Source organism: Poecilia mexicana, unplaced genomic scaffold (genome assembly GCF_051168715.1).
Source record: "Poecilia mexicana isolate PSO_F unplaced genomic scaffold, ASM5116871v1 scaffold_5, whole genome shotgun sequence".
Lineage (NCBI taxonomy): Eukaryota > Metazoa > Chordata > Actinopteri > Cyprinodontiformes > Poeciliidae > Poecilia > Poecilia mexicana.
In genome coordinates, this window is record NW_028263374.1 from 6,058,992 (window position 1) to 6,085,841 (window position 26,850).

Below are 26,850 nucleotides of genomic sequence, written 5' to 3' on the forward strand. Positions count from 1 at the left end.
ACCGCCTGCATCCACTGTTTCCATTTGACCTTTTTAATCAGGCAAAATTAAACTAATGCAGCTTTGGTTTGACACTTCAGGGCAACTGTTGTTTACAGGTAATGGACACTCTATAAAGATGAATCACTGCAACCTTGTCCATCTATACTGCCAGGTGGAAAACATGTCATCAACTGGACTCAACAAAGAGAATAGGTAAGAGCCTCCCACCGGATAATTACAGCGTGGATCGTAAGTTTCAGCAGGTGACAAGTTATTTACCCTCAGTAGTGCGATGAGTAGCATCTCATTTCCTGAACCACCATGTAAGACGACGCATCATGGAAAATATGGCGATCGGCTTCAGGAAGCTCAAATTATGGGCCTGTATCAAGCAAAGGCAAATGACCGCTGGAACTACTGAAATGGAGTCGACAACTGTCCTCTGCGTTTTTAAAATTGGGATTGATATTAAGAAGAACCATCATTTTTATGTAAAAAATATTTTTGGAAAAAATCATCACGATCGTTTTCTTTCATTAAAAAAAAAGATTACTTGAAGCTAAAGTATGTAGCTTTTATATAAAAAGATGTTTTTACATATTTGTTTAAATTATCACAGCAACAGCAGCACTGTGACGAGGTTGATCATAACAAATATGGAAAAACCGTATTTTTGTAAAAGTTACATCCTCTGGCTTTAAGCTCTTTAGAAATTAAATTGTTAAAACGTAAAACAACTCAAGGCCATGTTCAGTTGTAAAAGTAAAAACATTTCCACACCCACAACGGGAAGGAAACTCAAGGGATTAGAATTACAAAACCGTGTCCCCTTAAAAAAATAAAATAAAACAATCATCCAAGGATTCATTGGGTTCAAACTGTGCAAGAGTAGTTGCATGTGGTCAAACCTCAACTCAACAGAGAATCTTTGGACACGCAGAGCAGTGCGACTCTCCCATCATCTCCAAAAGATGGAGGTGAAAAAGTTATGCAAATCTGGACAAACTGCGGAAGCTTTCAGACGATGCAAGGAACGAGAGCCGTGAAGCTAAAGCCGATCTGGTGTGACTAATTTTTTGGCTGGGCAGCGTGGGCAGCTGTCAAACGTCGCACACCTGACCCAGGAAACCCAGATTCATTCAGAAGACTGGACCCTCAGCTGCAAATCCATTATGTGATGCTTCAGATCCGATCTCTGCAAACTGTTAACTACCTCCAAGTTTGGTTTGTGCTTGAAAAGTCTTCAAAAGTCTGTAGTTTTCTCCTTTTAGACATAGTCCGCCGTAGCTGCTCCCCGTCATAGCGATTCGCCACTTTGGCACAAGCGTTCGCAGACCAGAGACTCCACCTTCTCTTGTGTCTAGCCTCTCCTCTTTCTCCCTCATGACATTCTTTTACACTTGCAGAAGTCGGGCAAAAGACGTAAAAAAAGAAAAAAAAAATACCGTTAATGACAGCCACAGGCTCTGACCACCATGTTACGGTATTTCTTGAGGATGACGTTGGAGCTGTCGTCAAAGTACAGCACCGAGATGCCGTTGAGCTGCGTTGGGGCGCAGCAGGGCTGTGGCACCGTCTCCGGGTTGATGAAGTGCACCTACGGTTAGAGGAAGTACGAGTTAATCTGCTGAGCATGTGGAGGCTGTTGTGAAAGTGCCATCGATCAGGGACTGTTGGGGACTTACCAGAGTTTGCACGATGGCGTGATTGGTGGCATTCATGTCGGAGTTGAGAGGGAAAGCACACTCGCCCTCACAGTAATATGCAGCGTAGCCCTCTGGTGCTATTATCCAGTCCTGATCAGAGGAAAACCACAACCACAGTAACTGATGCTGCATACAAAAAAAAAACTGTGTGTAAAATGATATCCTTTGCTTTGTACCTGCCATCCTAACTCTTTGAAACTGACATACAGCTCGTGTTTCTTACAGCCCTCTTTTAACAATCCGAGGGTATCTGAAACATGCAAAACCAAAGTTTTAGCACTAAACATCAGGGTGACCTTCATAATATTTAACGTCTTAAGTACCAGATCCGGCCTCTGCTGCCTTCAGTGCTTCTTGGACCGCCTTCTGTTGTTTGGACCGGTTTGACTGCCGTCCTTTTTGGGCGGGGGCCGAACGAGCACCGCGGAACCGCACCGCGTTGACTTTAAAAAAGACAACGAGGAAAGGCTGCTTGTCTTTAGGCCCACTCCCAGTCAGCAGCCCAGCTCTTCGGGGATTCCTCTTGTGGCCTTTGCAGGGCAAAATTTAAGTCAAGTCCAGTTTAGTTGTATTTGTATCGTGTCAGCAACAAGGCAGTTCAAAGTTCTTCACATCATAAAAAACATTGTAGCCAATTTGTTAAAAGCCACCATCAAATACACACCAAATATGTTGATCAACAACAGCTGTCTGTTTTTAGGCAGTCCTGCTGCAGTAATCAGTGCCACTAAATAGGATATTAGACCTTTGATTCTATAAATGTTCTTCAGATGATAGAAGGCCGACTTTGTAACTGTCCTTATGTGTCGATGAAGGTTCAGGTCAGAGTCAATCACTACACCCAGATTTCAGGGCTGATCGCTAGTTTCCAGCTGTAATAGAAGCTGCATGCTGACTCTTGATCTTTCCTCTTCAGATCCAAAGAGGATGAGTCCAGTTTTGTTTTTGTTCCGCATCAGAACTGTATGGCACATCCACACACCGACTTGTTCTAAGCATCTTTTCAGTGCATGGATGGGTTCGAAGTCACCCGATGACGTAATGTAGAGCTGTGTGTCATCTGCATAGTAACGGTACCTAATCTTATTTTAAAGTATAAAGAGCTGTCTAAATGTGGCAAAACATATCTAAGTTCCAACAAAACTGGGAATTATTCTTCTACAGTAAATGTGAAAAATACACAAATCATATGAAAACTATTTTATAAACCCTTGAACTGCTATAACTGGCTTTAGTGGTATTATCGACCAAAGTTTAATGGTGTTTGCACACAGAACTGGCAGCTATGGTTCTGCTACTAATAAGGTTCCAGTTCTTGTAATTACCAAAGCAAGAAAATGCGTAAAAATGAGCAAAGTAGCTTTTATCCAGATTCTTCTTAAATTTTTACTTCTGGTTCCAGGTACCTTCTATAAATACAAACTTTGCGGTGGCAGTGCAGGGTAACAGTTGGTACCGACCGTTCCTGTCCTCGAGAACCAGGTGCAGTCCCAGGTTCTGCTCAGGGCTGAGCTGCCACAGGGTGCTGGTAGCGGTCAGATCAAACACAAGCCATCCATCATCGGAAGCCCAAACGTCTCGCTGATCCAGCAGCAGCAGTGCCGCTTCGCTGGAAAAGCAAACATGTGATGGGATATTCAGTCAGTAACATTAATGTTTCTACAAACATTTGGGGGAAACGTCAACTAAGACGTTTGCAGCGTTCTTGTTTTAAAGCAGGTCGACTCTACTTGACAAAAAGGGAGAAAAGAGGTTACAGATGAATGATCTAAACGTGATCTCACATTAGAAACCCAGGGACTTTTACTCTAAAATAAAAATTTTCAAGTAAAAGATGACACATCCAGCTTTTATTGCAGAGAATAGAGAAAATTATTTTATTTTATACAAGGGTGAAAGTAGTTTTAAATTCTTGGGGGTTCTATGACAATATATATATATATATATATATATATATATATACACACACACACACACACACACACACATATACAAAATGGAGCTGCATTTCCCTCAGCCCACTGGCTGCGATGTTGACACTGCGAGATACCGTGAGTCTTCCAGATCGGGTTGATGGGGTAACAGGTCCAGAAGGGAACCACAGAAATCTCTCTATCTTGATATTTTTAAGTCAAGTATGATTCAAAATTTTAAACCTGATATAATGATGAAAAATCCTACTTAAATTAATGATTTTAATATACCATTGTCAATCTAAACTTAATATTTAACCATTAAAATCCCCGTTTTAATCCCTAGCCTCCTGAAATATACCCTTCTGAAGTTCGTCATGGCGCCTCGAATGAATAAGTGACGCAGTTGCAAAGGGTTAATAGTTTGAGTCATGTAGAACTGATTTGACCGTTTCCATAGCAACGATCAGAAGCAAGACATTCCTCCAGAACTACAGAGACTCATTCTAGCTATGACCTCATCTATGTCATAGATCTATGACATAGATCAAAGAACATCTGAGGTTATGAATGCTTGGATCTTGAAACATGAGGTTTTATCCAAGCAGCTCTTTGATTGTTAGCACCGTGTTGGACAAATATTTTGACAATGGAACAGATTGCAGTCAAGACCATGTTTTTTCCCCTGACGTTTGGAGCAGGTTATTTGATAACGATAGGAGTGAGAAAGCTTTTTAGCAAGATACTTCTTGGGGTCACTTTTGACATCAGTAGTTACAAGGATGAGAATGAGTACGATGAATTTGACACGTATCTCTTCAAACCTTCCCCAACTGTGAAGCAAACTTCACAGCAAAACTCAGAGCAAACTTCCCCGGCTGGGGTAGTTTGCTCATCAGGCCACAGCAAACAGAAGGATCACTCAGGTCGGTCTGATGGAGAGAACGCTGATGAAGGGAACAATTTCTCCAATCACCCTAAAGTGCACGGATTGAGAAGGGTTGGAGCGATAAGGAGGAAAAAGAGGCGACCAAATGCTCAACCTCTCCTCAGATGAGCGGCATTAGAAAACTAGACCCATCAAGAGAAAACGTCCTAGGGAACGATTTCTCAAATCTCAAAGAACAAACTTCCCCGGCTGGGGAAAGGGAGGGGAAGTGAAGTGAAGAATGGACTTCAGATATGACAAGTAAAACATTTGTTTTGGATGAAAGTGGCATTAGAAGATTGGACCCATGAAGAGAAATCGTCCTAGGGAACGATTTCTCTAATCTCAAAGAACAAAGGAGACTGTTGAATCTAAAAGCTCAACCTCTGCTCTGATGAAAACGGCATAAGAAGACAGGACCCATGAAGAGACCACTGTCCAGGTAATGATTTTCCCAATCTTCTCTAGGAACAAACATGGATAACATATCCATATGGATGGATATGTTAATGAACAGTGAAAAACTTGCATAAAGTGTAAGGGAGTTGTAATTACAACTGTCCATCCATTTCATCCATCCATTTTCTTCCTCTTGGGTTGAGTCGTGGAAGTAGCAGCTTAAGAAGGGAGGTCCAGACTTCCCTCTCCCCAGCCACTTGTTCCTCTGGGGGAATCCCAAGGCGTTCCCAGGCCAGCCGAGAGACATAGTCCCTCCAGCATGTCCTGGGTCTTCTCTGGGCTTTCCTCCCGGTGGGATGTGCCTGGAACACCTCACCAGGTAGGGGTTCAGGAGGCATCCTGACCAGATGCCTGAGCCTCAACTGGGTCCTCTTGACATGAGGAGCAGTGGCTCTACTCTGAGTCCCTCCCAGATGACCGAGCTTCTCACCCTATTTCTAAGGGAGAGCCCAGACACCCTACGGAGAAAACCCATTTCGGCTCTTGGGACGTGGTATGTCTCCTCTCTGGTGGGGAAGGAGCCGGAGCTGGTGTGTGAGGTTGAGAGGTTTCGGCTAGAAATAGTCAGTCTTACCTCGACGCATGGCTCTGGTTCTGGAACCAGTCTCCTTGAGAAGATTACCCACCCTTCTTGGAGTCCTTGGAGGGGGTTTTAAATTAGTAATAATTATTTATTTTCTAACTGAACTGAAACAGATTTCCACACCATATCTACATGTTAAGGTTGTCAAAGTCAAGCTAGCATAACTGCATAACATTGCAAATATATATATTATTATTATTATTATTTATTTATTTATTTTTATTTAAGAGCCCACTGCACTGAACCCCATTGAAAACATCCTGGTTATTCCACCAAATATTGATTTCGGAACTGTGTTAAAACATCAGTTTTGTTGTTTCTAAATGAATATCAACTTGTTTTCTTTGCATTATTTGAGATCTTAAAGCATTGCATCTTTTTTGTTATTTTCACCATTTCTCATTTTCTGCAAATAAATATAAAATTTTTGCTTTGAATTTCAGAGACATGACATGTCAGTAGTTCATAGAATAAAACAATGTTCATTTTACTCAAACATAAACCAGTAAGGAGCTGTGTATATATATATATATATATATATATATATATATATATATATATATATATATATATATATATATATATATATATATATATATATTTTTTTTTTTTTTTAATTTTATTTTATTTATTTTTTTTTAAATAGCTAGCTCACTCTCCAAAACCAGTTTTTACATAAACAGGGGTTCAGCTCTCAGACTTCTCGTCTCTGTAGCGAATTTCAAAGACAATTGAGCTGCTCGCAGACATCAAGGCGACTTGTCCTGCTGCCTTCGGGTCTGTTTGGGGTTGTCTGTGAATGACAATGGTGTTACTTTACCACCATCGTCAGACTTACTGACCCAAATCAGACACCAAAGTACCGAGCTTCTGGCACCACAACGATCACCCTTTTTTTTTTTTATGGAAATGAAGGTTTTTATTCTGATTCATGCTGTTGGTTCGGTCTAGACAGAAAGGCTGAATGTCACTTTAGAACAATTTAGAATTAGTTCAAATTGTGCATGTTGTACGCAGATGATGTTTTTCTTTAACGTTGATACTGTAGTCGTATCAACTATAGTACATTTTGCAACAATTGCAGCTACAGGTCTCTGGAGCCATGTCTCTACAAACGTTGCCAGTCAAGCTGTTGTCCACTCCTTGTTGCAGAGTGCAGAGTCTCATCTACCCATGAGACTCCCGTTGTTGTTGTATGACTTGGTACAAATGTTAGATGAGACTTTTCACTGCTTTTTTTTTTCGACTTTTCCCCACTCTTCTATAAAAGTCGGTTTTCTCAAGCACAAGTTGTCAGGTTAGCTGATTCTCAGATCTCTGCAGCTCCTCCACCGTCACCATGGACCTCTTGGCTATTAGTGCTCCCACTTGTCCAGCTGTCAGCTAGGGTCATGACTTGGTATGTTTGTGGTTGTGCCAAAGTCTTTCCATTTTCAGATGAGTCGTCAAAACGGTGCTACGTTAAATGTTCAGAGTTTGGGATTCTATTTTACAACCCAACCCTGATTTAAACTAATCCACAACTTAATCCCCGACTTGTCTGCTGTGCTCCTTAATCTGGACGTTGGCGTGTGGTCATTAATGTTCTCTAATAAACCTCTGACGCCTTCGCGGAACAGCTGGATTTGTGGATCCTGTTTCCCATTGAAGTGGCTTTTGAACACAGTTGGTTGCATTGGATTTTTTTTTTTTTTTAAAGGAGTTCAGGGAAAATAATCCTTTTAAAATGTTTACAAGAGAAAATCAGGTTTACTTCCTCTTCTGCTTTCCAATTAGGCACCACTTTGTGTTGATACGCTGCCATAGATAAATATAGTGTTAGAATGACTTCGGAAACATTTTATACAGAATTAGCTACGTTTGAACATTTTCTTCAATCATTTTTTACCCTTTGCCTGTGAGGATAACGTTTCAGTCTTTCTATTGTCTAACTAGCCTTTTGTATCTGTTTTCGTTTAAAGACCGAAAGAAAATATAGATTAAAAAAAATTAAGGTCATTACTGAATCACCCCCTTTTGAAACAAAAAACCAAGTCAATGCAAAAGAACCAAAAAGAATAAAAATATGTTGTCTATTCCGCAAGACAATTGCTGATTGTTTTGTTTCAGCATGAAAGAAATGATGGCTCAAATTACAACTTTGTTTTCCACAGAACAGCAGATTTACTTGGATTCGGGGGGAAGCAAAGCAAAAAGCTCGAGACCTCTTCCAACCAAACGTTACAGCAACGGTTGTGTTTTAAGCGCCTGAGGTTTTGATTAGTCTGAAAAGGTGTAATTTTAGGAGTTTGCTCGTCGAGCTGTAATTAAAGACGGTATTTTGAGTACCGAAAGTGGTGAAGAAGAAGCAAAACAGAAGCTGGCAAACAAAACATGGCGAGCGAGACGGGCAAAACGAAGGAGTAGCTACATGTGACGTCCAAGGGATATTTGGTATCACTTGTGGCGCGAGGAGTGCGGCGAAATTGCAGGTCTCCTGAGAACGGTCCTGTTTGGATTCTGTGAAAGTCTCTGTGTTTTCTGCAATTAACACCAACGTCTCTCTGCAGAAACATTTGGGCTCTGACATTCACGCGAGCTGAAGTGGCGTGTGTGGGGCCCGGGTGCTTATCTAGACCACATGAGGATAATCGGACAAACCGATCCGACGTTTATGGCACTTTAAAGGTCACCTGGAAAATGTTTTCCGATCGTTTTGCCAAGCGTGAGCGAGTTAAGGAACTTCTACCTCGTCACGATGGAAGCACCGGAAAAAAACAAAAAAAATCTCCTTTACTGTTCCACCCTGGAGTCCATCCAGTCTGGGAGAAATTAAACATATCCTCGTGTTAGCATCCTTTTTTTTTTTTTTTTTTTTTTTTTTAAATTGCGATAAACAAGTCTGGAGCTCATTTAAGTCAGACCCAACCGATTAAAATCTAGTCTGTTCGACTCCAAAACTGCAGAAAGTTTTGACACAATCATTAATGAAGGAGTGATGGAAAACAAGATGAATGTAGAGTGTGACATCAGGACATGTTCACCTGTCTGGAGGCTCCTGAAGGACTTGGTAGACACTGACTCGGAAGGTTTCGTTCCCGTCACGCTCCTGGATGAAGTCCTTGTAGATCCTGAACTCTGCGGCAGTGATGGCCTCGCCCTCTGGGATACGGGACACGTCGAACCGAAATGCCTGCGTGTGCGGCTGGACCAGGAGGTCACGGTCCCCGTCGACTTGCAGATGGAGAGAGAGAGAGAGAGAGAGAGAGAAAGAGAGAGAGAGACGTGATAGAAAACTTCTGATTAAAACTTTGTCCAAATGACGATGCCACACCACTCACTCATGCAGGTTCTCTTCAAAGAATTAGCCCAAAATTCATCCGTCTTCCCATCAAGTTTGACCAGATTCCCTGGCAAACAGAAGCTTCCCCACAGCATGATGGTACCACCACCATGCTTTACCTTCTGAATGGTGTGTTCAGGAAGATCCACCATCAACCCTCGTCTGTTCAGAGAGCCTTGCTCTCCACATTTGCCGTTTCTCTGCAAACTGCTACTGGAATTTCTTGTTTTTTGTTGTCCCCCTTTAAGGCAAAATTTGGTTCTGCACAAATAATCTCCACAACTTTGACTTTTACCTGTCTGTGTTATGCGCTCTACATCAATCTTCTCTAGTAATGCCCCCCAACCTTCACAGATCTGCTTAGATCTGCTAATAAGATGTTTTAATTACATTAATTTTTGTTTTAAAAAATGAAATTAAATAAATAAATAAATAAAATGTTCCATTAAATTGTAAACTTTGTACTTTTTATTTTTTTTGCAATTTTTTTCACAAAAATTGACTTTTTCATGGAAAAAAGAATAGAACAGACTTTATTGTTTCCCAGGGGGAAATATTGACAAATTACTTCATTCAATGTCTTAAATATTAGTAAATACAATAGTACTTTACATATACAACTGACAAAATAAAAAACAATTATACATACATAAGTGTGATATTGTATTATTAACTTTTTGAACAAGTTACTTTTTTTTCTAAAATCAACCAAACAAAAATTTAATCGTACTCTTTTTTTAATTAAAAAATGTACCCTTTTTTAAAGAATTTTAGAAGAGTCGCAGATTTCTGCAGCTCTGACCCAACTGTATATCACCAGACCAAGAGGCAAATAAAGCGCTTTGGATTGTTAAAGAAAAGGTGGTGACCCAAGGTCTGTCCCGTAAAATCCCAAATGAGATGCATTCAATTGTGGGGGGCATATGGCAATAAAAGGCATAATAAAAAGCAGCTTATTATGGTAAACCAGTCGGTGGTAAGCTGTTGTTTATTTAAACGTCCCTCTGCTGGGTGTTCCGCTTCCCGCAAGCTTGGAAGCACTCCGTCACACACACACAAAAAAAAATCCTACTTCCACGAGTGGAATGACTAATGTAAACATTATTTAACTCAGCTCCCCCTCCTAAATGCCACTATCGGGGGTGGAAGGAAGATAAAAACACATTCGTGGCTCGCTTTTGGCTCTCCGTTTAAAATCGCACACATGTGCTGACCACAAGAAAAGGCCCGGTTCGGGCTCTGCCCGGAAAACCGCAGCAGCAAGTGCACTTCCTCGAACGCGCAACACAAAAGTACGGAAAGCCACACGCCAATTTCATGTGCGCCCTCACCGCCTGGGTCGGCTCCCACCACACCTCCGTAATCATCTCGCAATGCATCGCCACGCAGTGATTTCCTTTTGATTGGAGAGAGGAAAGCGGAACAGCGGTAACCGGTGGCACCACAAAGGTTTCCACCCATCCTGAAGGTCCCCCCCATAGTTAAAAAAGAAATAAATAAAAAGCAGAAAAGGTTCTGAGATGTTTCTTTAGCAACCAGGTGAACCCTTGAGAAGGGACGGTAGAGATCTCTCTCGCCCCTTTAGTTTGAAGCACCAACCATCCATCCATACCGATGACGTCATCCGGAGATCCCGCGGACGGTTTGTGGATATCTGAGAGGATCATCCTTACATCTTCTCCTGACGCTCCTGACGCTAAAAAAGAAGTTAAAAAAAAAAATCTGGAACGTTTCTTTTACTGCACCGCACGATGACTCACAGTCCTCTAAAAACCCCTCTTAACATAAAAACACACACATGCCAGGAGCCCTGAGAGTGCCGCATTCTGAACCCTGCTAGTCATTTGTTTGACCGCAATTAAATGCTGCAGGGGGAACGAGGGGTGATTTTATGAAAGCAATAATTGCTTGTAAGGACTTGGTGTGTTTACGTTTGGGCCCATTAGCTGCACAGATCAGACCTCAGATATGCAAACTTCCCTCTGGGAGACATTTTGACACTACAGATTGCTCCCGACGCTGCGGGGCCACACAGCAACACGGCTATATGGACATTTTTGTTTGTTTGTTTGTTTTTACAGTAAATCAATTTCGTCGCAAAGTCAGAGGTCGTAATTATGCGTTATGAAAGGTTATTATTTGAATTTCTTATCGATGTAGAACTCCGAAAGTGGCGTCGCTGGCCTCCTTCTGGAAACTTTGACGATGATGTTGATATTCATACAAAAAACGTCGACAACCATTAAATAAACCACACATAAATTGAGTAATAAATAAGTAGGCGCATTAAGTTTTATAGCACAATTAAAGTAAACATCAAAATGGCCCATTTTACTGTTGTCTAAGCTTGTTTCTTCCTGCTTTGGTTCAAAAAGTATTTCTCGACTTTCCTGCAACTCATCAGCTGCATCGTCACCAGATATAAATTTATATGGTTCATGTGGAGAACACTGGGTGATGTTTTCAACCAAAAATAATAGGTTAAAATGACTAAACAGTCCTTCAATTGTTAGGAATTTACAGGAGTGATTCTGAAAGGGAATAATTAATCGAATAACCTAATACGAGACAGATCTCATATTACGGAGATATTTTTTTTAGAAAAGTAGACAAAATCAATTGTCACAACCAGCCTTTAATCATCTGAGCGCTCATAAAATCCAAGTGGAGGGTGCTGGTTTGTTAGATCTCCCACCTACTGCTTACTGCTTTCCTGACTTGCTGCTTTTGCTGGCACCGCATAACAGCTCGACCACGCACCGAAGTGTTTATTTACAGCGTGCCTGTTTGCCATTTATGTCCCATCTCAAATCATCGGCGTGTCACATTTGGAAGGACGTCTTGAAACGATTGTGAAGCCACCAGGAAACAATGCCTTCAGTCAAATGCGGTGGAGGAAAACAGCTGGGCGAAGAGAGCTCAAAAGGAGAAATGCCACCCACCAGTTGTCTGTATTTTGTCTTTTTCCTCCCTCTCCTGCCTCAGAACTCCCCAAATGTGAAACCGCATGAATGTGCTTTTGGTGTTTGGAAACATATTTCCACATCTTGTTAGCTGAAGTGAAAAGTTCACCGCTATAGCTGCGTGGAATGGGACGATGTCTCGACGTCCCATTGTTTTACCGTCGACTTGACATTCTGAATCCCGCTGCTGATAGGAGGGGTGGCAAAGACTAGTTTCATTCTCTCCACCCGGTCCACGCCCCGAGGCAGGTTTGCTGGTGCAACAAAACAAGCACAAACACCATACCGCCTGCTGCTTCCCCCACCACACACACACACACACACACACACACGTTTGCGTGGCTATCTTTGTGAGGACTTTCCATTGACTTCCATTCATTTCTACAGCCTAAGCCTTACCCTTATCCTAACCCTAACCAAAACTAACCCTAACCGTTGTTGGGTCCCCACAACGTCGTATGTGTCAAGAAAATGGTCCCCACCAGGTATTACAAACAAATGCGCACACACGCACAAACGCACACACACACACACACGCACACCTTCAGAGCTTTCCTCTTCTAAGGCAAACAACTTGGATTCCTCCCTTCATTAACTCAATGCCGCTTCGGTTTCCCCGACTTTTCATTTGTCATTGACCGATCACAAACCACTGGAGAACAATACACTGTGGCGGCTCTGATAACTGCAGGAAACCCACAGTTACCCGTTAAGTTGTAAGGTTGAGCAGAGAAATCAGACGTATGAATGTGGCCACAACGTGTACAGCATGGCGACGATTTATCACAGCGAAAGTGACCCACGGGTTCCTGCTGACACACAGCTAACAATTTACAGGTAAATGTTTTGAAAGGAAGTACACTGTCCTGTAATTATACAGTTTGAAGCATTGGGAATCAATAAGAACTGGTTTCTACCATGTTCCAAATTCATTTGAATCTAGCCTCAATTATGCAAAAATTGTGTTTTGGCGTGACAGACTCCACACCCTCAATACCTGATAATCCCTTAAAGGGGCAGTACTAAGTAAAATGTATTATTTTGAGCTTTACGACATGTTATAATGTTATTCCCTAATCAAAATCACACCTGCGATGTTGCCTTCATTCTTTCATGCATGTTTAAGAAATCCTTTAATCTCCCATGGCAACCATTCAGATGTACCAAACGCCTGGGTGGGCACAGCACTGCCTTCGAGGATGAAGCTCCTCCTCTGAGCTGCAGTTTGCAAGTTCACCTTCAGAGCAGCAATCTCTCGTATCTCCCCCACTCAGCTCCTTCAGACTAGCCAGCAGCAATTAGCAGGAGCTGTGCATATGATCAAGCTACTTCTCAGTGAAACGTTGGTAAAAGCAGTTTAAGGGTTAATAGAGGAGCCATGTTGTGTTGACTTCCTGAAGGCGGAGTTTCAGAAAGAGCAGGAGTTTTTATAAAGAGACAGAGGCCCAGTTTTAAGGCACTAAAATACAAATTCAGATGTCTTTTGAGTCATATTTGATACCTTCTGCATTTCTATAGCAACTGAAGGGAACATGGCACATTGTGCTATAAAATAGCACAATGTGCTTAGAAAATTCACGATGCTGCCCCTTTAAGAGCAAGGGAATCGGGTGCTGCCAAGTGAAAATCAGCAATTGTCATCACCTCAGCAAAAGTGCAAATTTTCTCCTATTGATTGCCTTGTGAATTAACACAACACCAAGAAGAAAAGACAACAGTGTGAGCGGTCTTGGGTCTTGAGAAATTCAATATGGAACGAGTTTTATGATCACAATTGTTCTTCACGCAGAAAGATGATTTACGAGCAGAAGACATTTGAAACAATCGTCCCAGGCATGGAAAGGCCATTGCCAGAATGTCCAACTCTCTTCATACATCACTTAGCATGTTAAAAAACTTTAATTTAATGACGGTACAATTACAAAGAACTCCAAAAAAAAAAAAAAAAAAAAAGAAAGTCTTAAAAGACGAACGGCTATTTCAGCAGGAATGCCACAATAAAAGAGTCTTTCCAAAACGACTAAAGGGCCGAACATTGTGGGTTTGCACAGCTGCGTCGTAATGAACCACGAAACCTCTGGAACAATGTTCTTTGAACTGCTGAGACCCCAAAGAATGGGAAGCCTGGCTGCTCAGAGCACAGCCTGCGCCAGAGCGAACACAAATGTCAAGCACGGTGGTGGAGTGCTAATGATTTGGATTTGTTTTAAAGGCACAGGACCTGGGCTCTGAAACCCACTGGGAAATGGCCTAATCTGTATACCAGTGAATTTTTAAAGTAAAAAAAAGAAAAGCCGTTGATCGCAAATTCAAAAAATGTTTTAAAAAAATCCAAAAAGAGTTTATCTAATAAAGAAAGAAACGGTATGAAAGTGAAACTACGTGTTAAAGGAGGCTCAAAAAACTACTGAAATGTGGATTTGCTTTGTTTTTCCCACACATCACGACATTAATTTGGCTTCATTGAAGGTTTTTTTTTTTTATTCTTATTTTGTTCAGCTTTTTTTAATTTTTTATTGTGACTTTACACGTAAACACTGACAAATGTTGTTCTTTACGGATGACATTATGTCCTAAAACAATGGCCTAAGAAGTGATTTATTTATTTTGCCTATCAAGGGCCACTAGCCTGCAGTTTTTAGATGTGCCACAGGTACAAAACACTAGAATGAAATAACTTAATTACCTCCTTCTTGTGTAGGTAATTAATGACCTAATTATTGTATTCAGGTGTGGTGCAGCAGAGGCACATCTAAAAGTTGCAGGGCAGTGGTGGCCCTCCAGGACTGGAGTTTGACACCTGTGGCCTAGATCATATTTTGGGGGAAAGATTTTGTTTGTTTTTTCAAAATCACTTTTGAGGGGGGAAAATACTTAGCCCATCAGGAAGGTGGTGGTATTAAATGTTAACCTGCTGTAATGTTTTCCATAGTAAACATTTCCATGTCTCACACACAGCAGCTTAATTGTTACGATGATAATAATAATAATAATCAGTGTGAACACTCACCGAGGTTGACGAAGCTCATCACCGTGTCCGCGTCGTCCAGGAAGCGGCTGTCCTGCGGGCTCACAGCCGCTGACGCCTGCCCCTCCAAAACCGCCCTGTACCGCGAGTAGGCGCGTGGCTCTGCCTCCGTGGACACGGTGTTGTACAGATCCAGCATGAACGTCGGAGCGGCGTTGTGCTTGGCGTGAGCGTGCGGCCGCGGGCGGTGCGGCAGGCCCAGGATGGAGAGGATCTCCCGCTGGATCTCCCTGCGCTCCTGGCTCCGCAGTCTCCGGTGGATGAAGCTGGAGCCCACCTCGTTGTCCACGGAGAAGTTGGAGAAGGAGACGCGCGTGGCCGACGCGCAGGATCCCCAGCACGACAGCAGGAACAGAGCGGTCGCCAGCATTTTATTTTATATTATATTATATTTCTTTTCTTTTCTTTTAAAGTCCTCCCCAACTTTTACGCGCGGCTCTAATCGAACAGGAGACGTCGGAGATGCGATCTGTTCCTCAGGCGGTCCTCGGACATGTGCAGAGTTAGAAACACGCCTCCCGCTATCAACGCCGTGTGTCGTTCATTCATTCATAATTCCCCGTTTGCTCGGCAGCGTGCAGCCCTGATTCAGCCACGCGCGCTTCTCTGACGGCTCCGCGGGGAAAAGACTTTTATTGCGGCGCTGCATCAGAGGAGGGGCGCGAGCGGTTCAGAAGAGGACCAGCACACGTCATTTAAACAACAAACTCTCCATAAAGTTTTCTAAAATTGAATCCACTAAAAAGATACACGTTTAACAGATGAAAGACACCTAAATAAATGGGTTACATTTCAACCAACTTTTGTTTACAAATGTACTTATTGGACTAAATTTTCTTTATCCTAACGTCTTATTGGATTTTTTTTTTCTTTGTTTAAAAGTAACCAAAATAGGAGAAACTTTAAAATCTCCTCTTACAAGGGTGACATACAGGTCATTTTCCTGATAATTCAGGGACAAATCTTGTATTTCCGAAATAAATCCAACTTACAGACAGAAACAATGACGCAGCTCTGCACTTATGCTAAGTAAATTTACTTTTCACTGATAATAAAACCCGTCACCTGCTGCTTGGATAAGTACGACAAATAAGAATTACAAAACAAAACAACATCTTCCATTAAATGCACACCAAAATGTGTTAAGAATTTTTTTTATTTATTATTTTTATTTTTTGCAAACACAAATTAGCTAATTGTGATACAGTTGAACTGTTAAACATTCCATTCACAAATTTTTTAAAGAAAGAAAAAAAAATTAATAGGCAGTGTTTAGTACCCTCTAAAACTTATTTTTATAGTGCACGGAGGGGAGGATGGGAGACACAAAGTGCCATTTATCTCAAATGAATGGGTGTGAAGCTTTGATATTCCGTTGGAGGCTCAGGGTCAGAGTGCCTTCTGGTTTGGACGAGACTGCTTGAGGTGCTGCAGTTTAAAGTGAGATGGAGTGGATCGGCATTTAAAGTCCTTTTCTTTCGCATTTCGGGACTCTGTGGCCAGCTCTTACACAAAACCCCCCTATCTGTCCATCATAAAGTGGTTTGAATTGTTGTCAACAATCTGCATTGAAAAAGGGGCAAATCCCATAATCCCCTTTACGGCGCAGAAATTCTTTGAACCCGGACAATAAAGAGAGGCCCGCCCTAATTGCTGAGTGATCAGCGGTAGTCTGGGTGCATGACGGGACATGCAAATGTGCTTCCAAAGAGACGCTGCGGCTCTGCTTTAACAGAACAGGGGAGCAGGTGAGAAGCGAGGCCAGCTTTACTGCGGATTAAATAAAGCGTAAGAAGTTGTACCGCTGCTATTTGTACACCTTCAAATTAGTTTTTCACATTTGTCACATTTCACCTGTTGTCTTTGTTGCGTTTTAGTGAGGCTTTATGAGGTCAACAAAGAAGCACATAACTCTGAGGAGAAGACCATGGACTCTGAAGTCACTTTACAAGTAAAAATCTAAAATATAACATGTACACGCGTATTTATTTCTCTTAAAGTCAAAACTTACCACCTTTCATGACAAGTATTTTGAGTTTTACCAGGTTTGCGATTCTTTTTTTTTTCTCCATTTTTTTTTTTATTTTCATACTATTGTCAAACTGAAAGTTTTCTCAATCAGAATTAGGTCTCTACTTTGACTAGACCACATGCTTTGAACTAAGCCATCATTGCAGCTAATGTTTAAGGTCTGAAATATGGTGCTGAGATATTTATATTCATAAAAAAAAATTGAAATTATCTTTAAAATGTGATTTTCATGAGCAGCAGCATCTGAATTAGCAGAAAACAGTTTTATTTGCAGCAGACATTACGCAGCTGAAGATGTTTACACCGGCACACGCAGGTCACGTAATGTGACTCATCCCTCGCAAACTCAAATAAACTCTTGAGTCATCCAAGTGGGACACAAACATTTGTAAACCTTAGCATCCCCTTGACTGTAATTATTTAGACTACAGTTTGTTTCTCTAAATTGGTTTAATTATCTTTGGATGTAAACAGACACAGCTACACAATGTAAGACAGACTTTTCTGTTGTTTTAAGTGATATAAACACGTTTCTTGTCTTTTTTTCATCATATGCTGATATATTTAGGGAGTTAGTTTCGTGAATTAAAAAATAAAATACAGATTCCACAGAACCTAAGAATACTATTTTGTATTCATTAAACTGTAAAAGCCACTTAAAATTAGTTTATTCTCAGCTGAAATTAACACTGATCCTGGCCGTGAACACACCATCCCTATTGTGGCACATGGACAAATTTGAAGAACACCGAATTATTTTCAAAAAGTGAAGGAGCCTGAATACCTATATACACACCAAACCTTTTAGACGATAGGTTTTCATTCTCTTTCAACTCCTTTTGAAATATGTTGAAGTTTGTAATGCTTACAGAGAAATTAGGACAATCACAACACTGTAGTTGGGAAATCATTCAACTCTTCTTTCATCTTTCACATTTCAATCCAGCAGGTGGCGATAATGAGACTATAAGCTGGTTTTCGAACGTCTAAGGAATCGCCGAGTAAAACGAAGTCATCAAACTGCGACACAGACGCACTGCAGTGGTGAGCGCCACACCTTTGCTCTGTAATAATATATGTTTGTTATATTTAGACCTTGTCCTAATGATCTAATTTAACCCATTAAAGCTTCGTGTAGTAATACAGTTTCTAGAAACAGCTGCTAAATTAAAATGATGAATGAAGAAGTTAAAAATGTATTTAGCCCCGCAGCTAAAGACGGACGGAGCTAACATTAGCGTCTGAACTGCTCACTCGCGTTTTTTTCTCAACTTTATAAAATCAAGGCTAGTTTCATATACCTTTAGGTCTTTAAGTGCTATTTATAATTGATAATTTATTATTTTATTTGTTTAAAACCGTGTTAGAGTAAACCACATTCAGTCGGCGCTTGACATGTTGTTAGCAAGACCGTTACTTTAGCTGTAAAGCTAGTCCATATTATGTCATAAAATTACCTTCTAGTTTCAACTGTGACAACATTCGCTACATATGATTGTGTACTTCCTTTTGCAAATGTATTTTTTGTCTGTAATGGATAATTGAAATAATTAATATGAAAATAATGGGCTGTTTTAAAAATGAGTGCTCATCTTTGCGCCTTTTCCCGCAGCTGTACATTCGGTGCGCCTTTAATGCATTATGAGTTTGTTCGGAAATGCTTCCAGCTTTGGAACAGGAGGGACTGGTGTTTTTGGAAGCACGACAACTGACAGCCATAATCCCATGAAGGTAAACTGAAAGAACTCGTTGAACGTAGCGCAGTAATCGTGACTCCTGTGCATCCCTCTCTCACCTGTTCGCCTGATTGTTCTCTCACAGGATGTCGAAGTGACTTCGCCTCCAGATGACAGCATCAGCTGCCTGGCCTTCAGTCCTCCAACCATGCCAGGAAACTTCCTTATTGCAGGATCCTGGGCTAACGATGTAAGTTAGTTGTTGAGTCAATTAGTAGAAATCTATGTAGACAGAAACCAAGGATGGATTTTGTGTATGATTTGTGACCCAGTGTGCTTGTTTGAGAGCAGCTGCTGTAAAATGTTATTATAGTAGAGCTCCAAAGGTCTGTTCCATGGAGAATGTAGGTTCCTTACTTTGACTGGGTCAAGCTGTCAAATTCATTATTATGGTGGTATCACTGGGTGCAGTATTTGTTTTGTGATAAATTACTTTAGTAGTATTTATATTTTCAATATCTGAAGTATATTTGGTGATTTTAATACTGCATAAAAACATAGCATGTTTTCCTGATATTGTGCAGGTCTATTTTTGGATGCTATTGTTTAATTTGTGTAATTGACTACATTAGGGCTGTTGTAAACGAATATTTTAGTAATCGAGTAATCTATCGATTATTCTTACGATTAATCGAGTAATCGGATAAAAAAAATTATAAAATGAAATATTGGTAAATCTGGCATAATAACGGTGTTACTATCAGATATCAATATCAGTCCAATTTTTCATATTTGAGCATCCCTAACAGTTGCTTTTTTGTAGTTTAGAAAACTAACCTGTAACAATAATAGCTCACTTTCTAAGTTAACCAGAAGAAAAGTTATAGAAAAATCTGAAATTATATTGAATTTAATAACAAAGAGGCAGGCTCACAAATATGCTTATAAAAATGTGTACAATCCAGCTTTTAGTTTATGTATTCATCTTCAGTGAGTTTAATAGATTAATTAAACTCACCTTGCCACCTAACCTGTTACGCTTTGGGTTTGAAAATACGGGAAATGCCGCCTGGAGTGGGAGGAGAGGGCGAATGAACGAACTAAGATGGGGTGGAGGGGAGGAAATAGACCAGCGGACTGACGAACCGTTAGACCGGGGGACGAACACGGGGGGAAGCAATACGGGATATTTATGACACCTTCACTGGTCACACTCAGAAACTCATCTACCAGCCATGTACAATGCGCTCCGCCACCCGTTTCTTCAGACCGGGATATGAAATTTATTGTGCGGTTCGTCGGTAAAGCTACATTTACACGGTAAGCATCAGCTACTCAGCCGCCCGCCCTGTTCAGGCTATCCGCTCACCTCAGCGCTCTTCCCGCCGTTCGCTTTCAACCAGCAGCCCCGGAGGAGAAATGATGCCGTACTCCAGGCATTCCCCCAGTCATTTTAAGGATGCTTATTGGTTCCCCAAAAACGATAAAAAGTCGGGCATTATCATCAATCAATAAAATCCCCACGGGCCAATCTTGAAGATTGGACTTTATGCCGCTGAGACTTAGCTTTTGTCAACAACTCAGAGGCGGAAGTGAGAGCTCCGCGCAACGCAAATGAAGTCCTGGCCGGAACACGGTGCGCTAACTAATAAAACATAAATTAACAAAGCTTCGAGGCAGGTAAATTTTCCTCGAGGAATTTTAGTAATCGAGGTACTCGAATCATTCGAGGAATCGTTTCAGCCCTAGACTACATGCATTTGATGATATACAAATGTAATAGGAGAGGCAAAAAATGAGTTAAATACTAGTTAAATATGTCTAGACATTTTTCCAATCCTCCTTTATCAGGAACACAAGAAAGACATATTGGATTTATTCACTTTTTTAAGCTTTTTTTGTGATTAATGTGAATTTTTTTCTCATTATTCACTTGGGAACTTACAACAAATAACATTAAAACTAATATTTCTAACGTTACTTGTACACAGTCTGAATTGTCAGGAGATGCTTTCAGCGGCATGCTCCTTTTATTGGCAGTCTGTATGCAAAGAGGTGAATGCTGAAAAGGACAAATGGAGCAAATATATCCAGCCTTCCTGTTATCAGCTGAAGTCTTTCTCTCACTTCTTCAGAGCCCAAATCAGACATGTTTAAAAACAGGTTTAGGAATTTTACAAAGCTCATTTTACAAGTCTGTGCCTCTACTGACTTGATTGTCAAATGCTGATGCTAAAAACGGCTAACATTAAATCTTCCACATTAGAATTATTTGCACAACTACAGAAACAGTTACACACACATTGTATAGTGTTAGTAACATTACATATTTTATGTATATACAGTACAACACTTTATATTATAAAATACTTCAAGAAGGTTCTTTCAGAAGCTCTAGCATTAGTCTAATTTAAAACAGATGAAGAAAGGGAGTTCAATGTTCTCATTTAAAAACGCATTGTTGTTGCATGATGGAAAACATGCTTTTTAAACATGCTAGTAATACAATTGTGCCAAGTGTGACTAAATATAGGTTGATCATACAAAACATTTTGTGTATTAGTTAAAATGTTTGTGAGCAACCTGGAGGAATGATTTGGGTCACTATCTTGCCTAAAGCCAGACTTGCAGCACTTTCTTTATTTTTTCGAACAATTTCTGGGTTTACAGGTTTTTCCTTCAGGCCTTGAAAGTGTTTCTCTCAAATCCATCCTGTTACATGACAAGCTGATCGCAACTTTGTTTCCACAAACCGGACAAAAGTCACACATTTCCAGTCGTATTTTGTTGTTTCTGTGTGATTTCAGGTTAGATGTTGGGAGGTGCAGGACAACGGACAGACCGTCCCCAAAGCCCAACAGATGCACACGGGTCCGGTGCTGGGTGTCTGCTGGAGTGACGTAGGTGTCCTCTTACAAAAATAAAACAACCCACACGGCTCATGAGGGTGCTTGAAATCCTTGAAAACACTTTAACTTCAGTTGGGTGTTTTCAAGGTTTGGAAAGTGCTTGGTTTATGTATAAAGCCATTGAAGGTGTTTGATATTTCAGTAGCAGAGGTTTGTAATAAAATGCAATCTAACGCTTAAAGTCCTAAACTTTGACATTATTTACAGTTGAAATTAGATATTTTAGTACACCTGCTGAAACCACGGACACTTTTTCTCACTGTCTGAAATGAAATCAGACTAAACTCTTCATGTTTTAGGTCATTTAGAATTAAAATTATTTTTATTTGCTAAATGCCAGAAAGCTTGGCAAGAAAATATTTTTAGAGATTTTTTTGTAACTTTCTATGTATGTTTTGTTTAAATATTTAATTGATCAGCAATGTCATTTACCATACCTCGTATTATTTCAGTGTGATGAATATTTATTATCACAAGACATTAAACGTAATAAATGATGTAATAGTAAATTGAAACTTCAAAAAACTTTTGTTTTTAGTTCATTTGTATCGTTTTTATCCTCAAAGTTTGATGCTGGAAAAGTTTAGAAACATTCCTCAAAATGCATGTAAAGTGTTTGAATTTTAATGTGGGAAAAGTGTACGAACCCTGAATCCATGTGTTAGATATTTGCTGCTGGATTGCAAAAAACACTTATGATGTCATGTTTGTTTTTTATTCTGCAGGACGGCAGTAAGGTGTTCACCGCTTCATGCGACAAGACGGCCAAGATGTGGGATCTTAACAGCAACCAAGCAATGCAGATTGCACAGGTTGGACGAGATCCCGCCGGGTCCGCCGTGCGATCAGCTTGATTTCATCTCACACGTCTCCTCCTTCCTCTCCCCAGCATGACGGTCCAATCAAATCAATCCACTGGATAAAAGCCCCAAACTACAGCTGTATCATGACCGGCAGCTGGGATAAAACACTGAAGGTACGACGGCCTTCTTCTTCAGGGTTTCCCACAGGAAACTCGTTAAGCCCGGTGGTAGAAGCGCTAAGGCAGTCATCCTGCGGCCCACCGTGATTTTGAGTTAAAAATGTTTTAAAGTTGACAGGAAATGTGAGAATATGACTAGGTAATTATGTTATTGGAAGATATTATTTGAGATAACTAAACACCAACTGCAAAATCTTAAAAAAGGCAAACAAAAAGGCAGTTATTTCAGTCGTTTCATCTTAATGGAAGTGTCCAAAATTTGTTGCTCCTTTATCCGTGACTTGTCACTTTATGTACTGAAGTTCTTGGCATGTAGACCAATAAAGATCGGCAGTGGTTGCAGAAACCGGTGTATAAAAAAACCTACAGCAAATAAATAAACAATTATTGGTGGGGGTACAAGTCAAGCCTGGTGGCCCGCCAGGCTTATAAAACTCTGTGGGAAAACCTGCTTCTTCAAGCACTTTGAACACATTTGTTTGTTGCATTTATAGAGAATGTAATTCCAGTCTCAGACACATCTGTCCATCAGTCTGACGTTTTAGAAACATTGACGTTTTTCTCTTTAAAGTTTTGGGACACCCGCTCGCCCAACCCCATGATGTCCCTGCAGATGCCCGAGAGATGCTACTGTGCCGACGTTGTAAGTCCGTTATAACCAGCATGAGGTCATTTCTAAAAGCTTCCTGGTGAGAGAACTGACTCACACTGTTGGACGTAGGTGTATCCCATGGCAGTGGTAGCCACAGCGGAAAGAGGCCTTATAGTGTACCAGTTAGAGAACCAGCCTTCTGAGTTTCGCAGAATAGACTCCCCTCTCAAACATCAGGTGAGCTGCTCTTTAACTCTTTGGGGTTTTAAAAATGTTGCAATGTTTTATTGTTATGCAAATTCAGTGTTGTCTGTTTTTTGCTTTTTAGCACCGTTGTGTTGCCATATTTAAGGACAAGCAGAACAAGCCAACAGGCTTTGCGCTGGGAAGCATCGAGGGCAGAGTGGCCATCCATTACATCAATCCGCCAAACCCGTGAGTTTTTGTAAAACACACAACGCATATACAAGCTTCCTGCTCCAAACCTAAAAAACAAAAAAGACAACTTCACAGAATTCTCTAATCTTCTTTAGAGCCAAAGATAATTTCACCTTCAAGTGCCACAGGTCCAATGGAACCAACACAACCACTCCACAGGACATCTATGCTGTAAGTTGATCTTCTCGTATTAACACTATTAAAAGTTAGGGATGGGATACAGATTTTTTTCCACTTTTTTATCCAGGTTTGGCAAAAGCAACTAGCACTGCACATCACCAGGAACACATCCTAACTATGGTGAAATACGGTGGTGGCAGCATCATGCTCTGGGGTTGCTTGTATTCAGCAGAGACAGTGAAGATGGATGGAAATCAGGATTTTGAATTTAAAACTGGGCCATGTTGTATTTTTCTTAATTAAAAAAAATAATTTAATTGTTAATTTGCATCTTCTGATATTGTATACAAGAGGCTTGAGTGGTTAAATGAGAAAGCTCTAGAAAGTGCCAATTTTTTTCCTCCGCTTAATTGTCAGAACAATCGATTATTCCAATCGATCACTAAAATAATCATCAGTCGTTAACCTTACTCCACTTCTGTTTCTCCTGACCAGGTTAACGCCATCTCCTTCCATCCTGTCCATGGCACGCTGGCCACCGTGGGCTCCGACGGACGCTTCAGCTTCTGGGACAAAGACGCGCGCACCAAGCTGAAGACCTCCGAGCAGCTCGACCAGCCAATCACAGCTTGCTGCTTCAACCACAACGGCAACATCTTCGCGTACGCCTCGAGCTACGACTGGTCAAAGGTACGAGGTGCACAGTCGGTTCTTCACCTCTCTTTATCGTTTTACTTTAAAAAAAAAATAAAAAACGAGTCTTGATCTTCTAGGGCCATGAATACTACAACCCCCAGAAAAAGAACTACATCTTTCTGAGGAACGCCGCTGAGGAGCTGAAGCCTCGGAACAAGAAATGGTGAGAGAAGGGCAGCTGCCGTCTGTTACCGTGGAGACCGTGGTCAATGAATGGGGCTGCCCCATTTCCTGATTGCTCCTGTGGCTCTGGCTGTGGGCTCTCAAGGGCATGCATGAATGTGGGCAGTAAGGATACCGACATGATTTTTTTATTTATTTATTTATTTATTTTTTAAATTCAGCCTCGCTCTGTAGCCACCCGGTTTGGTAAAAGCACTTGGCACTTTAAATATGTGATGTCGTTTGCTCCAAATATGTGTGTGTGCACAAACTACTCTTGTACTCAAACAAGGTTGTATGTAAAGGATGGAGCCTTCTGTCTTAGCTAAAGAGTCTAGCCTGTAAACATGAAGTATTTAATGTTAAGGAGAGGTACTTAAAGATGTTATTTATTGGAATATTGAAGTTTAAAAATGAAAAATATCCTAAATACAGAAAACCAAGCATATTTTGTAAGCGCTTTGCTTGTAGAATAGCCATTCTTCCTTTTGTTCAGAAATAAACGAGCGATAAAACAACCTCGCTGCTCTGTCACTGACTGCTACTTCCTGTCTCCAGATTCGTCGCGCCAAGTCGCACCTCTTGTGGAGAATTGCGGGAGACCTGCTGCTTTAGTGTGCGTGTATGCGTTCGAGACATGCTCCTTCCTTTCGACAGACGTCTGGACCAATGCCGTGGCTCTCTGGTGCCTTGCATGGACCAATCAGAGGGGCCAACCCATCTCAATGTTGCATGATAGTTGGCCTTTTTAAGTTTTTCGTAGAAGGGGGAAGAGGGCTTTAATTTGATATTCGTCTTGATATTTTTTTAATGACTATTTCAGTGTGTCCAAGTTTGTTTGTGTGTTTGTTTTTTTCCCACAACTTCCAAAAAGTTTTCATTTTCTTGTAATTTTGCTGTTATTCCATTAAAGATATTGGGATGTAAAATAAATAAGTGCGCCCTCGTAGATTCCAACGTTGTGTTTGCGTTTTGACGAGACAGTCAGCTGTGACCAAAAGGATCTCTGTATGAAGTTCTGTGCTCGTAGGCTGCAGAGCAAGGGTAATATTTTCGGACTTGACAAAGATCTCACCTCACGTTTTTGGATGCTAAATGTTTTAACTACTCCCTCCTATCTGCCTGCTTTACTCACAGTTAACCAGCAGGTGGAGTATTTTCCCCCCCGACAGTTTTAACTCAGCAGGACAAATGGGATCAAAGATGTGTGATGAAACTCTCCCATCCAGTTCCCCTGGATGGGTAGGAGGATTTCAGGAGGATATGAATGAGGTAGCTGGGGCTACTACAAAGGCCTTGTGTGAAGAGTGGACCAGATCTTAGAGGTAGAGGTGCGAGTTAAGTGTCTTTTTATAGAGGTCATTACAGTGTCGCCTCTTTGTCAGACTGACCCTAGGTAGTTAGCAGTAGACCTCCAAGGCAACGGTTGCGGGAAGGTTTAAAGCCACTACAGTTCCAATGTCCCCGCTACGCTTTCGGAGAACAATCTACACTTTAGCAGGTTCCGCAACATTTCATTGAAGCTGCAGTAAAATCCCTGCAGGTCTTAAAAGTCGGCTTGTTCTGCAGGATTAGCGTGTCTCTCTGGAGTTGGAAATGCAACAACTCTTGCATATGCAGAAGAACAACCAAATGGATAGAGCGCTAACTAACATGAGTTACAAAAAGTATTACTTTTCAGATTCTTTGGAATTTAAGCGTTATGTTTATTGTGATGTGCCACACTACTAAAGTTGCAAAGGGCAATTTGCGTTCAAGACAATAGCAGTCCAATACCATTATAAACAGACTAGAGTATGTCTGTTTGTGGGAGACATACCCAAGCAATTTACTGAGGTATAGTGGAGTTATGTTGCTGATTCTGTATAAATTAATCATTCATGCTTTGCTCAGACTAATAGTGTGGACTTCAGCCACCGTCATTCATCGTGACCCCATTTAAAAAATAAAGCAAACAGTTGTAGTGCAGTTTGAGTAAGATGGGTTGATTCTGGACACCGTTAAGGACAGCATGCTGTCATTGAAAGGTTTATGGGAGAGGAAAAAATGTAAAAATAAAAAATGGCAGAAGATGATATGATCTTCAATACTTTGAAATGGAAACCAAAAGATAAAAGATGGGGAAGAAAGAAAACGACTCCAGAATATCCAGAGTAATCTCTGTTCTAGATCGTCTAGTTTATGTGTTAGCCAGCCCATCTCAGACTTTCAACCAGTAGAAAACATTAAAAAAAGATTTACTTCTGAGGTGATAAGGATAGCACATTAAGTTTGGAATTTAATTAAATGATCCGGGGCAGAAATGCCTGTTCCTGGCAGATGTGCAGCAATTCTCACCGTGGTTACATGACCATAATTTC

The 26,850-nt window shown here is 40.9% G+C and overlaps 2 protein-coding genes across 5 annotated transcripts; one reads left to right on the forward strand and one right to left on the reverse strand.

The window, feature by feature from the left end:
- Positions 1 to 17: 17 nt before the first annotated feature.
- LOC106923231 (bone morphogenetic protein 7-like) lies at positions 18 to 16,666 on the reverse strand. 2 transcript variants are annotated; one of them, XM_088005423.1, is made up of 8 exons: positions 14,867 to 16,666; positions 8,595 to 8,784; positions 6,272 to 6,364; positions 3,149 to 3,297; positions 2,012 to 2,218; positions 1,865 to 1,938; positions 1,668 to 1,778; positions 18 to 1,579 (listed from the first exon to the last, which is right to left on the reverse strand). In XM_088005423.1, exons 1-8 carry the CDS (start codon positions 15,252 to 15,254, stop codon positions 1,430 to 1,432), a joined length of 1,362 nt encoding a protein of 453 aa, XP_087861549.1. In that variant the 5' UTR covers positions 15,255 to 16,666; the 3' UTR covers positions 18 to 1,429. The 2 variants fall into 2 exon arrangements, with proteins under 2 accessions (XP_087861549.1, XP_014851651.2); XM_014996165.2 differs by lacking the exon at positions 6,272 to 6,364 and having other exon boundaries at positions 14,867 to 15,888.
- A 95-nt stretch (positions 16,667 to 16,761) lies between these two features.
- On the forward strand, positions 16,762 to 25,426 carry rae1 (ribonucleic acid export 1). Of its 3 annotated transcripts, XM_014996161.2 has the most exons (14): positions 16,762 to 16,835; positions 17,862 to 17,959; positions 18,528 to 18,646; positions 18,737 to 18,841; positions 21,399 to 21,491; positions 22,226 to 22,312; positions 22,390 to 22,476; positions 23,054 to 23,125; positions 23,204 to 23,311; positions 23,403 to 23,509; positions 23,608 to 23,683; positions 24,128 to 24,322; positions 24,406 to 24,491; positions 25,049 to 25,426. In XM_014996161.2, coding segments are annotated over exons 3-14 (1,107 nt in total). In that variant the 5' UTR covers positions 16,762 to 16,835; positions 17,862 to 17,959; positions 18,528 to 18,556; the 3' UTR covers positions 25,050 to 25,426. The 3 variants fall into 3 exon arrangements, with proteins under 3 accessions (XP_014851647.1, XP_014851646.1, XP_014851645.1); XM_014996160.2 differs by lacking the exon at positions 25,049 to 25,426 and having other exon boundaries at positions 17,862 to 17,981; positions 24,406 to 24,495; XM_014996159.2 differs by lacking the exon at positions 25,049 to 25,426 and having other exon boundaries at positions 24,406 to 24,495.
- The last annotated feature ends 1,424 nt before the right edge of the window (positions 25,427 to 26,850 follow it).